Source organism: Halictus rubicundus, chromosome 5, assembly GCF_050948215.1.
Source record: "Halictus rubicundus isolate RS-2024b chromosome 5, iyHalRubi1_principal, whole genome shotgun sequence".
NCBI classification, from domain to species: Eukaryota; Metazoa; Arthropoda; class Insecta; order Hymenoptera; family Halictidae; genus Halictus; species Halictus rubicundus.
The window spans coordinates 8,120,227-8,133,133 of NC_135153.1; the positions used below are offsets into that span (position 1 = coordinate 8,120,227).

General features: G+C 37.6%; 1 protein-coding gene across 10 annotated transcripts in view; it reads left to right on the forward strand.

The window, feature by feature from the left end:
- Positions 1–12,907, forward strand: part of Ampdeam (AMP deaminase) — a 33,684-nt gene that overhangs the window by 1,312 nt on the left and 19,465 nt on the right. For 4 of the 10 annotated variants that reach the window (XM_076788000.1, XM_076787999.1, XM_076788006.1 and 1 more), the window contains exon 2: positions 722–864. In XM_076788000.1, coding sequence (XP_076644115.1) covers positions 726–864 — 139 coding nt within the window. In that variant the 5' untranslated portion in view covers positions 722–725. Of the gene's footprint in view, positions 1–721; positions 865–3,969; positions 4,623–6,505; positions 6,618–7,032; positions 7,250–10,288; positions 10,416–12,907 lie in introns of those variants that run through there. The other 6 variants (XM_076788014.1, XM_076788002.1, XM_076788005.1 and 3 more) reach the window with 6 other exon arrangements.

A 12,907-nucleotide genomic window follows, 5' to 3' on the forward strand; every position in this document is an offset into this window, starting at 1 on the left:
TACACGTATTAAAGCATACAATTCATTTTGTATTTTTTAACAATATTTTCGATCGATTGTGGAAGTTTCACCGTATGCTACTCGTACACAGATTTACATGAGATTTTCCAGATTTAAATGAAATTTTCCAGATTTAGTTAAGATTTTCCAGAGTTATAGACTTAATTCTCCTGATTACGGAAATGTCCCATTATAGGGGAAGACACTCAATAGTTATAAAGACAAATAGTCGAGGTATTTGTAATTAAAGTTTCGATATAACCGTAAAAATGCCAATTTAGTTCACAACGTTACCAATTATCAGTGTGGCGTAGCAGCAGCGAGCTGAGCTTTGTACGTGGTAGGCCCAGGTTCGAAACCCTTTGTTTGGTATATAATTTTTTTTTTTAATATTTCAGACGTAAAAATGCATTTTGGATGCTACATAAATTTTAAGTAATATATTTTTATTGACTAAAGAACTAATTGAAAATGATACTTATTATTTTACAAAAGAAATACTAGCTCTATCACTACATATATAAAAGATAATAATTATAAATTATACATAAGAATATTCCACACAAATCTGGAAATAAATTTATAATTATTATTCAATACTCATCTAAGCATTTTCTGAAAATCTTCCATTTATTGAACTGTATATAGCTCGTTGCAGTAGTTTATTTCGATGCAAATTGAAATGTATTTCACAAAGTGGGAAATGAATATTTGTTTTTAGAAATATGGAGGAGGAGTACGTAGATGTAAATGCCGTGGAGGAGAATATAAATGGAGAAGACGGCAGAATTTACTATGATTTAAATGGCGAAGGTGATGCTGACAGTTCTACAACGCCACATAACATTGATCCACATCGCGACCGTAAGTTTGACTTTTTACTTGCAATTGACATAGAAACGTATAGTTCAAATTGGTTAGGGTTAGTCTAGTGAGGGGGCGGACAGAAGGTCCGGCCATTAGGCCGGCCCGACTACGCTTGCTTTCTTCCGCATTTCGCTTACTTCCCCGAATCCAATTTCCTACTTTACTATGGCTTTATGTCTTAAAATAACGCTAAAATAGTTTTGTCCCCCTAGATCGTAAAAATCACTAACTGTGGCTCCGAAGGTCGAGTGGCCTCGGTCGCAATTATATTAACGGAATTATATTAACGGCAATTATATTAATAATCATATTATTAAATTATATGAGTGTAAATATGATCCGAATGATATCGTGTTTGGTATCATTTTAATCAGAAAAATTCCACAAATATATTGGTGAAAGTCTTGTCAGGTCCCGTGGTTTGGTCACAAATGACAACTAATCGTTAATTGAATTTTTCCGCCGATGTTACGCAGGAAATATGAATCAATAAAATGTTAACCAATGTTTTAAGAAAATATTACAATTATACGATTAACAGCATTAGATTCAAGAAACTAAATTCCGCAGATTAACGAGAATTCTTAAGATTGAACTTTGAAAAAATGAACACTATTAATATTACCCAGTTTAAATTCTGTTCAACGAATTAAACATCCTTTTAGAAATAAAATTCAGAATTCAAACTCCAAGACTCCTCAAGTAATTATGAAACAATTAAAATACTGAAGGGTCACTCACCGAAACAGAAAAAAAACACACAATAATTAATGAAGCCCATGAGTTTCATTAAAGAACGCATAACAAGATATGATCGACGAAGGAGATGAAGAATCACCCGCACTGAAGAGACCGACTTGAAGAGACTGACTAGCGAAGAAGATGGGGGCGGTACGACGTGCAAAGATTCATACAAAGAAATCGACAAGCAACTAGCTGATCACAGACATCTTAGAAGAATTGCCGATATCCAAATCTAAAACAACAGCGTAATAAGCACTCGCTGAAATAAAGAAATCGATACCACAGACTCCGTAGAAAAATTTCCGATATCTAAATCGAAGAATCTGCGAACATCCGGTGAAACTAAATCCTAGCCATGGCGCAGTAATGTGATTTCCTAAGAAAAATGATTACCAAGAACTATGAAACAATAGAAAATTTCCACAAAATAGAGAACAAAGAAGAAATTGGCCTATAAAACGAGTCGCTTCCCCTGAGGATCAGTTAGTCCAGTGGACTCGATCCGTCGAAACAAGTAGAACCAACACCAGTGAAAATAACTAAATATTCGTAGTGAAGAGTGATCTTTTCCACGAACGAGCTACCTCTTATTAAAAACCTCTTAATTAAAATCAAAATCAAAATAAATAAATATAAACATTTATACTGTAGCGGCCATCGGCACGTACAATTAGCAACATTTGGCATGCAAATAGTTGAGCGAGTTTATGGAACCCGTTTTTTACCTTCGGCCTCAACAGCTCGTGCGGGTACCATAAACCTTGAGTTTTCCGAAGGGTCCCGGAAGCTGCCAAATTTCCGGGGTCGCCCCCACGTTTAGATAAAGCGCGTCAAGGGCGCAAGGAGTCCCCGAAGTAGTACCTGATTGGCTAAGAAGGCTAATTCAGGGCCGGCCAATCAGGACGATTTGAAGACGGGGGTAGAGACTTATTCGAGCTCAAGTCGTTGAGTTGAGTCCGAGTAAAATCCGAGTCAAACACGAGTCGAGTCATAGTCTAGGCTGAGTAAGCACAATCTCTGTAAACTCAGAACCAGAATAAAAACTTTCCTGCGCAGGATAGAACGCGTTGGGTGATTTAGCTTAGAACCCTGGTATACTACAATACTCATAGTGAACAGTTATCCTAGCTTTCAAATCAATCAGAACTAGACTTCAAGTTCCCTTAGTTTCATATTTTAACTAATTATCTATTGATTAATGTAGATGCCAATATTTAAATAAACAAAACTTTTTTTAACATTATTAGACTGTTTTCGTTGTTGTTTCCCGGATTCTAAATCCCCTGAACCGAAACCGGTGAATGCAGGGAGGTTCAAGACTGCGTCTAGTTTATCTAAATTAGCATTTGTCCTTTCTAGGACATAACAGTCTCATAAAAAAATAATCAATAATAAAAAATTATTCAAAGGCTTGAGCTCACGCCCGTGTTTTATCTTTCCAGAACGCATCGACTCTCCGCGTTTCTTTCTTTCTCATACGCTGTCTTTCTTTGCGTCGGAAACTTCCATCGTTTATTACACAAGTAAATATCATCGGAATTGTATCATATTTTGTATTATTTTAATAAAAAAAATTCCTCGTATATATTGGTGAAAGTCCGATAAAGAAATAATGAAAAATAAAGAAGTTTTGTTATTGGTTTGATAGTGGTCTCGTACTAATATACCCGATCCTTGCTATGTTTACACTTCTCAGCGACCAAGCCCCTCGAGCTTCGCTGTTCTTTTCTACGTTCACTACAAGGTCACCTTCATTTTTTTGAAGATGCATTCTCTATTTAAAAAAAGTATCAATCCTTGAAGTTGAACAATGCCAATTTTAAGAAAACATTATTTTCTTACCAATGTTACCGTAACAAAAACGATCGCATCCGACAGCCTTGTGAAATGTAATTAGCTGAGAAGTATTCAAGCATTGTTCTAATGCAGACATTTAGTTTCCGTTAGGCATTCATCCGTGTTATATAGATTTTCTTCCAATATTCGAATGACAATACCTACTAAGCTAATCATTTTTCGACACACAAAATGTACTTCCTTTTTGTAAGAGATAGATATGTAATTGCCAAACTGCATGGGCCAAAAATTGAACTGCACAGACCTTTTACGCGTCCATTATAAACAAATTAATAACATTGAATTTTTATTTGAAACATTTCTTGCTACAGATAATAAACAATAATATCGACGTAATACTAGGTGAGATACTCTGTATACACTTAGTAAGCTTCATGTCAATACCAGCAGACGTTTTTGAAAATTGGCAAAGAGCCGACATCTTTGTTGCTTTCGACGTCACTGTCTTCCCTTCTCGAACTGAATAGTATTTTTGCCACCGTACGAAGGTTTCCTGGCCGTTCACGCACAGTTTGCTAGGCCGTTCGTAAGTTTCAGTACGTGAATAGAAACAAGATAACTGACATTCGTTGTACAACAGTTTATCTTGCTCGACGGTCGTCTATTCGCATTAACAGTTTTTAATGTTTCATATACTCGGTGTGTGCCAGTCAGGTTTCTTCGATCAGTCTGTTCCGTGTTGGAGCATAAGTTTCTGAAGTACGGTGATTTGTGGCGTAATTTTCATAGGAAAATTTATAACCGGCAAAATTATGAACATTTGTATTAAATCTACGTTTCGAATATAGTTCGTCTGGGTGGGGTAGTATCGATAGCGAACAAGGAATTTAAGTGTCAAACAGTGTTTATTCGAATGCTAAACAGTGCAATTAGCACGTGTGTGTGTCATAACGGCGAATGGGTAACTATAGTTAGCTCAACGTCGGACCATTAAACTCAGTTATTAACGACAGCGCTACGGTTAACATTAGAGTTTTTGGTTTCAAACGAATGATTTGAAACGTCGGACGCCAGCGAGGAAAAAGCTTTTCTCAAAATAAACTTGTGATATTTGAAGTGGTCATTCGGAAATATGTCAAGCAGAGGAGTTAACCCGTGGCAGGATGATCTTTACCTGCGGCCACCAAGTTTTCTTATAGACTCCGAAGATGATGGTAAATATATTCTTTACTAATAGTATAGCTGAAAATTGTTTCCCTTCCAAATCGTTATTTAACTTCGGTTACTGTAACTTATTAGGTCGTTCATTAACTGATTTTAATTTAAAAAAATTTAATATCTCTTTTTTCATATTCATTATGCTTTAAAAATAAGTGTAATTATTGTAATTGTCACCCCTACAGTAATTGGGTCCCTCATCCTATGTATCCAAGTTTAGTAAATCAAGTCACACTACAAGAATAGGTAAGACTCATGAATACGTAGAATCAACTGATTATTATCCACCATTTAAAATATGAACCGATCAAAGGCCAATCCGATTAACCATCTCCCGAGTTTTTTTTTACATTGTATTGCCAAAGCTCTTAATTGATGCTCAACTCCGAAATGACAAATATTAATAAGAACTTGAATTGATTATGTAAAAGATGAGGATGGGCTCGCTTTTATCGACATGTATTTGCTTATTGAATCCGAAATAAATACTTTTATTCTATAAAATATAATATTAAGTCTAAACATCTGAAAATTATGAAAATACAGATAAATAAAAGAGTATAACCGGATAAGGGGGTCAAACGCTGGTACCTCCGCCATAAGGGTAGTTATCACGGATTGAAAACAGTTATAATATCCGTTTCAGTTCTGGAAATAGTTATAAACGAAATAGTACATTATAAATGTTCCGGCTTAAAAGTGATTTTCATAATCTGTTTGAAACAGTTATTCTCAGAACTTTGTCAGTCCCAGGTAGTTACAGGGTGAGTTCGCTTTAGCGAATTATGCTTTATTTCTTCTGTTCTGCTTAACGGAAAATTACGAAAAACTTCAACAAAATTCTACATGATTGTGATTTTTTTCGATATCGCTGAATGCAAAATCGATTTTTAAATTATTCGAGAACAGAAAAATGCTGATTCCATATTCAGGTTACCAGGAGTACAGTGAATTCTCGATATATGTCAACAACATGGGTCTTGTCAGCGTCGTGTATGGTCCAAGAGAGACTATTCTTTGATCCGCGCAGAACGTACATAGAAAAGGACTCGCCACCGAGGCCTCGGTCGCCGATGAGTGTAAACATACCTGTCCTACACGCTGCATGTCAAAAACATGGGCCTGGCAGCGGCAAATGCCGTCTAGAAGATTGTACTATTCTTTGATGCAGTGCCGAACGTAGAAAAGAACAGTGAAGCTCGAGTGGCCTCGGACGCCGAGGAGTGTAAAGATATCACGAGACGGGTATATCGGTGTGAGAACAGGATACCACTACTAATCCAATTACAAAACTTCTTTATTCTTCATTATTTTTTTATGGGACTTTCACCAACATATTCGTGGCATTTTTCTAATGAAAATGATACCAAATGTGATATAATTCCGACGATACTAGTGTCTCAGCGGGATCTGTCGCCGAGCCGAAATCTGTTAGCTATAACCGCGGTCTGAGTGACCCGTGTTTTTCGTTAATAAATGCTTAATAAAACCAAGGCGGAAAGGGTCTAGCCGATTAAGATGGTCAAAACTGCCCTTGGAGTTTTTTCAATGACTATTGAACCATTTGGAAGCTGACCGGTGCTACCCTAGCTTGCTCCTGAGGGTAGTTGTAGGGTAAAGTAGATTTCGCGCGTTTCCGCGAATTTTTCGCTCTCCGATGCTTCGAAAAATTCTGAAAAATAGGTTGCATATTTTGAATTCTAAGGCGCATTTTAGAGAATTTTTCAGATTTTTTTGTTGCAGACTGAGGTCGTAAAAAATGAAAAACCCCCCAAAAATCGGAAAAATACAGATTTCTCGAAAATATGAAAACACGCTATTCTAGTGATTCGTTCCCTGATAAGGTACTATAACAGGCAATGTCGTTAAATTTTTTCAGATTTTTTGTTGTGGGCCCTCATTGTCAAAAACAATAAAAATCGAATTTTTTCAACATTTCTGCTGTGAGGAGGAGAGTTACAGTTGTTGGTTTTACCGCGACTTTTCTTAAAGTATGTATACAATGTATTTTTCAGTATTTATTTCTCGTTTTATTTTTTTTTTTCCAAGAAATACATGTAGCCTGTCCTGTGAAAAATTTAATATCTCGGGTTTAATATTCAGTATGCTTTAAAAATAAGTATAATTAATATAGGCACAGTAATTGGGTCCCTTACCCTATCAATTTCTTAAGGTCGATACGAAAATGTGTACGTAGGGAATCGCGTGGCGTATTGGACGTGTTCTTTTGGAAGAGCTTCACAGTTGCAGAAAGCTGTGTTGGTAGTAGACGCACTTGTACATATATAAAGTGAACGTGTGCGTACGTGCGCTCGCGCGCGTATATAGATTCTACGATCTCTACCAAGTGCCAACTCCGCGCTACAGACTGCAAGCTGCGGGCTACAGGCTACAGGCTGCAGAGTCAGTGTATTCGATACTTGCGAACAGCTAAAGTAGTCAGTTCCCTCCGAAGTGCAAACTAGACGCGCCTTGTTTTGATTTTACAGTTATCAAGTTGTACATTATTCAGTTGCATATTTTCCTAGTCGTACAGGTGTCCGGTCTGCTATCGGTGCAACATATTTGTGATTTGTGCGACATTGTGCGTGAACAAATCGTGTTTCGAACCGTGCAAGCGGCGGTACATATTCATCTAAGATTTTTTAATTGTCGATCGTCTGTGCTCGTCACTATAACATAATTTTGTTATGCGCTTAAAAACCTTCAACGCGATCGTAACTTATTGATCGATAATGGTAATGGTAAACTACAGATCGTTGTCAATCTAGTAGTATTCCACACGATATGTTTCACGTATCGTTCAATATACATTTGCTCCCAAAGTACTCGGACAACAAGTGACACAACTTTATTATCATTTATCGTTGTTAACGATTAACAATATCTTATAGATAGTTATAAATACTTATTAAATACTTATTATTACCGTACCTTTCTATATAATGCTGCAGTACTAATTAATCGAAATTGTAAAATATCTTATTTACTAGTTATATTTTCTATTTAATAGAAAGTTTATGAAGTAAATGTAGTTTCATTGATATTGTGTTTTAAAATACCTTTTTAGCTGAACTTCGTACTTTAGTCGTTTTGATACATTTTAAATAATTCACACAATTTACGTTTAATAATTCTTCAAATATGAAGGCTTTGTTAGGATGAATCACATCTTTTTGTTTCCGTCTATTTTCTTACTAATTCTAGTTGACTGTCAACAAGTTTTTTGGCAAGTGTATCCAACGGAGAGAGAGAGAGAGAGAGAGAGAGAGAGAGAGAGAGAGAGAGAGAGAAGGGAGAGAGAGAGAGAGAGAGTTTATTGAATTAAAATTATTAAACACAAGATCCATCAAATGACAATATAGAAAGATTTTAAGTAACAGTAGATGATGCTTCTCAAGAAGGAAGCCTCAAATTCGAATTTTTTATAATTAACGAAGATAAAAAGTCAAATTGCTTTACTATCCGAATATTTTTGAGAGTAACTATATTAAATGTACCGGTATAATAAAAATGGACCCGATATAGCTCGCTCGGCGGTAAAAGAAGATAGCTGAACCTATCATATCTTATCTGGAACATATTTATGAACTACGGAAAGTACGTAAACGACTCGTTACGAATCCTACGATACGGTTCCCGCAATCGTCGGCAAGGTTACAAGGTTTGGATCATCACCAAATTGAACTACCGATGATTTACGGAATTGTATACTTCTCTAAAAGCGATATATTTTTACACGGTGACTGTGCGAAGTGGAACAGAAACGTGAATCTAAATACACACGAAAACGTGTATTTATAGACGGGGGAATGTTGCGCGTATGGTTAATCTGATCGAATAATATATGTTCGAATGTACATATGTATAGCCACTGCTACTTAGGAAATCTAGAGAGTCTCGGGCATCACGGTTTTGAAAGCCAAAACAGTGTCGTTGTATCTGTCGAAAACAGTCAACGGTTTCTCTTAAATTTATGCTGTTACTGGTATTTTGCATAGAATTTCGTAAAGCCATCGAATGCAGGTCACGATAATCTTAGTAGTTCATCGGAGCGGTCATTGGGACATATCAAATATTTGATAAATAACGTTGCTACTAGAGGCTCGAAACAGATTTCACATTTTCTTGTAGGTTCTCCTCATTGCAAAAATTACAGTTTTTTATTATTTTCAACCTGCGCCCTATTTTCCATAACTGCGATTTTTACCATTTTTTATCGTTTTATAACTCATTTACCAATTAACCAATTTCGATGAAATTTTCAGAATGTATATAACTTGTATCAGTTTCTCAAACACTTTTGCATGTATGTATGGGTTACAATAGTGAACCCGTTTCCTTTACAATTTTTTGTTAACGTTTCCTTCTTTTCTTTTTTTCACTCTCTCTCTCTCTCTCTCTCTCTCTCTCTCTCTCTCTCTCTCTCTCTCTCTCTCTCTCTCTCTCTCTTATGCTTCTATTCTTTTCATTGCTCTTATCCCCCCCCCTCTCCGTCTCATCTTCCATCCTGCACTTTCTGTCTTTCTCTGTCTAATTATTCCATCCACCCCTCCCCCCTTCCGTCTTCCGTCAATATCCCTTTCACCATCTCCTGAATCCCTACTTCCACTCCTTCTTCTTCTCTGCACCTTTCTAACATATGTTCCCAAGTCTCCTTCTTCTAGCCCACACCTTCTGCACCGTCTTTCATCTTCCCCTCCCAGTATCTCCCTCCTCTCATTTTATTCCCCAATCTGTACTGCGCTATTCTAATCCATTTTTATTCTTTCAACCCTTTCTTTATATATTCTGGCGTCTCCTCCACTCTTATCTCTTTAAAGCAATCCTTATATCTTATATCTCTTTCTCTATCCCTTTTTCTCTGTTTTCTATCCTTTTCCACTCCTCCTCTCTCTCTTCGTTATCCCCCTCTTCTAATTTTCTTCTATTCCCTCTCTCTTCTATAAATTTCTTTCTTCCTTCCTCTAATTTAGATAATTTCTTTCCTTCTTTTGCTCTGGCTTCTATCTGTTCTAGACATCGCATTGCCCATTCTCTTCCTCTTCCTTCTTTTAGCCTTTCTTCAAATTTCCACGCCCTCCTTGCACTCCTCGTTCTTAATTCTTCTCTTCTCGTTTCCTCTCTCACCATATATTCCGGTGTCACCCATTATAACCCTAGCACCCATCTTATATATCTTTCTTGCATCGCTTCCACTTTCCTTCTTTCCTCCCATCCCTATAATTTAATTAGAAAAACGAGATGAATAGGATGATAAAAGTTTTATAAAGAAAAAGTAAAAAATTGGAAAAGATGCAATCTTTTGCTTCGCTTGCGTTGGTATGAGTCTCAACGCACCTTGACCTCTTGCAGGTTCAGTCGTCGAATGTGTTTACCGGTTGACTGGTTCCGAGGGGGGACCCCTCGTTATGGGGAGAATTCTGTAATTGTAAGGTCAGTCGTTCTTATTACTCGTACCCGTAACCTCTTTCACCTGTGTCTGCACGTATAAAAACAATGTCGACACACGTCGAACCAGTTGCAACTATTAATTAGACTCATTCAGACTATCGCGAATAGAAGTGCAATATGCATATGAAGCGTAATTGCAACAGACGATCGACAAACTTGATCAGTTAAGGAATTAACTGGATGACCTCCGAATTGAAAATCTTTTCAGTCGCATAGAACGGTTCAGATGATGGTGCTGGATAATGATCATGAATACTTAAGCGCATATAAACGAAATTCTGTAACAGAATGGTTGGAGAAAACAAAAGAGGCAACGAATGATGGTAATTTTTCAGGTACATTGAACATTGTACACTTCTTAGGTCAAAGGCCTCTTGTTACTACTATGAAAGCACTAATTTTAAGATTCACCAGGATAATTCAAAGACCTTTATTTGATAATACAAGTAGTTAATGGTGTGTGTTGATCATCTGCTGTTCAGATGAAAATGAAATGCAATATTCAAGCATATCAGGAAAACTTATTTGAAAGAATTATTTACAATAGGGCAACCTCTCCGATCTTAATGGCCTTGAAATATTTTGTCACAATATGGTAAACAACGTTTTCCTATACATTTTATAGCTACTCGGCTTTAATTTTATGAAAATATATTCAATATTTTTTCGGTCGCCTCGGTGGTTGGAGATGATATGGGTTAAATTTAAATTAAATTGAAATTAATGTTGGAATTAATTAACTGGAAATATACATAACCCAGACCTATTATTTATTATTTATTTTCTTAAGGCCTCCGGACAGCCGGATAGTTCCGACTGCAACACGCAAGAGACATGGCCCTACCCCTTCCTATAAAAATTCCCCAAATGAGTTGGGAAGAAGGAGACAACTCACGTTAAAACAGTAGCGAATTCGCAAATCTCTGAAGATGCTACGATCAGGGAGGTGTTGGCTCTCTGGGAGCTAATCTCGTTAAGAAGTATGGGAGGAAACTCGGGGTTTACAACGCAAATAGTGCAAGCCATAGGAGACAAAACTCACACCATGGAGCCCCGATGGGTCTGATGTTACCAACTGAGCCATGGCTGGTTGGTAACTTCGGCAAAGTGGGAGGCTCACAAGTGTCGTTTACATTTTTCGGGAAGGGGAAACTAGAAGCAAAGATAAAGCACGGAAATAGGCAACCACCACAACATGGGGACCCGCGAACCGCGTCTATCCTCTATTCGATCACGTCTAATTGTAAGTGGGCCACTCGAGTGGTCGCCCTGAACTGGTCTCACCAGTTCCCGGTAAACTATCCCACGAAATCTTTTATTCACGACAGCTTGTGATCTTTCTTTTCTCTGAATAACTAAGGGACACGATAGCTTGGCACGCAAGGGTAACAGAAAGGAGGGAGGGGTGGAATCCCGGAGAGCCGGGATTAGACACGTTACAAACTAGTCTTGTTAGAGGTAGACGAGTCTTCGAACTGCTCGATCTCTTGCTGAGAAGGGAAGGTTTGCGACTGCAGGCTGGTTACTGCAGGACTATGAGGGGACCAGCCGGCTCGATATTACAACCACTTCTATTGTTAGTTAAACGCACAGGTAGTAAGGACCGATCGCAATGATTGGTTTTCTTCACGCCGCCGAGCCTTGTGGTATATGGTCCGCGCACCGAAAAAGCCACAGGTCAGTGGGCGGAAGTCAGAAGTTACCCCGGTACTATTCCGCGCTTTTATGGGGTAGTAAAGTGCCGTTAGACGCTCTTGCGTCTTGCAGTTGGAATCATCCGGCTGTCCAGGGGTCTTATGAAAATGTATAAATAATAAATACAGTGAAGCTTGTTTTTGTACGGTCTTTTTCTATGTGATTTTTTTTTTGTGCGATTTTCTTTTATGCGGTATATGAATGCCAACGGTGTTGGCATTATATCACCCTTGTAATGTTCTCATCATAAGAAGATGCGCGTTTCGGACTACGACGAGTAGTATTGAATTATGTGCATTTTGAAAATTTCTCCATGTATAAAATGAGAAATTAAATTTGTTTAAAAATGTTTCCATGTGTAATTTAATTATTTATTTTGTTTGGGAAGCACTTTCTCGCGATTTCGTAATTTGTCGTAGCTATTTATGAAGTTTCTGAATATTTTTTTTTGTGCGGTTTCTTTTATGCGGTTCCTATCTACCGCACAAAAACTGGTTTGACTGTAATAGGTCTGGGTTATGTGTATTTCCAGTTATGTACCATTAATAATAAAATTTATTAGCAAAATTAGACAAATATGACTTAAAATTAATTAAATCATCTCCAATCGATGCGACCGAAAAAGTATCAATCCTATTTTTATAAACGTCTCGTAAACTAAACTCGTGCGGCAGTAACACGTAGAGGAAAAAGTTGGAGCTATATCGTAACACGGGGAGTAAGGTCGCTGTGATTTACATGGATAACTATAGAAACATAATCTTTTATTTACATTACTTAATGTTTTTCTACGACATTGTACACCAGGCTTTGGAATTAACTGTTATTTTCGACCGGTTCTCCAAGGCATCGCCTACTGGTTTCCGCTGCGCGTTTTGCCTCCTGCGACGGCTGTGGTGCTCGATCCACCTTAGACACGTACGATATGAGTGGCGCATTACGCCGAATTTATACCTGCCAGTCCGTCGTGCTTGACGATTTTCCGCATTTATACGTATCTTGGGGTTTCGGAAAGCCACTTGAGAGGGTTCGAGATGCTCGGAACAAAGACACAGCGCAGCGTATCGTCTGCTACAAGAACCCTACGGGTTCCCAGAAACGTTTACTGTCAAGCACTTGGGAAAGATTCTCG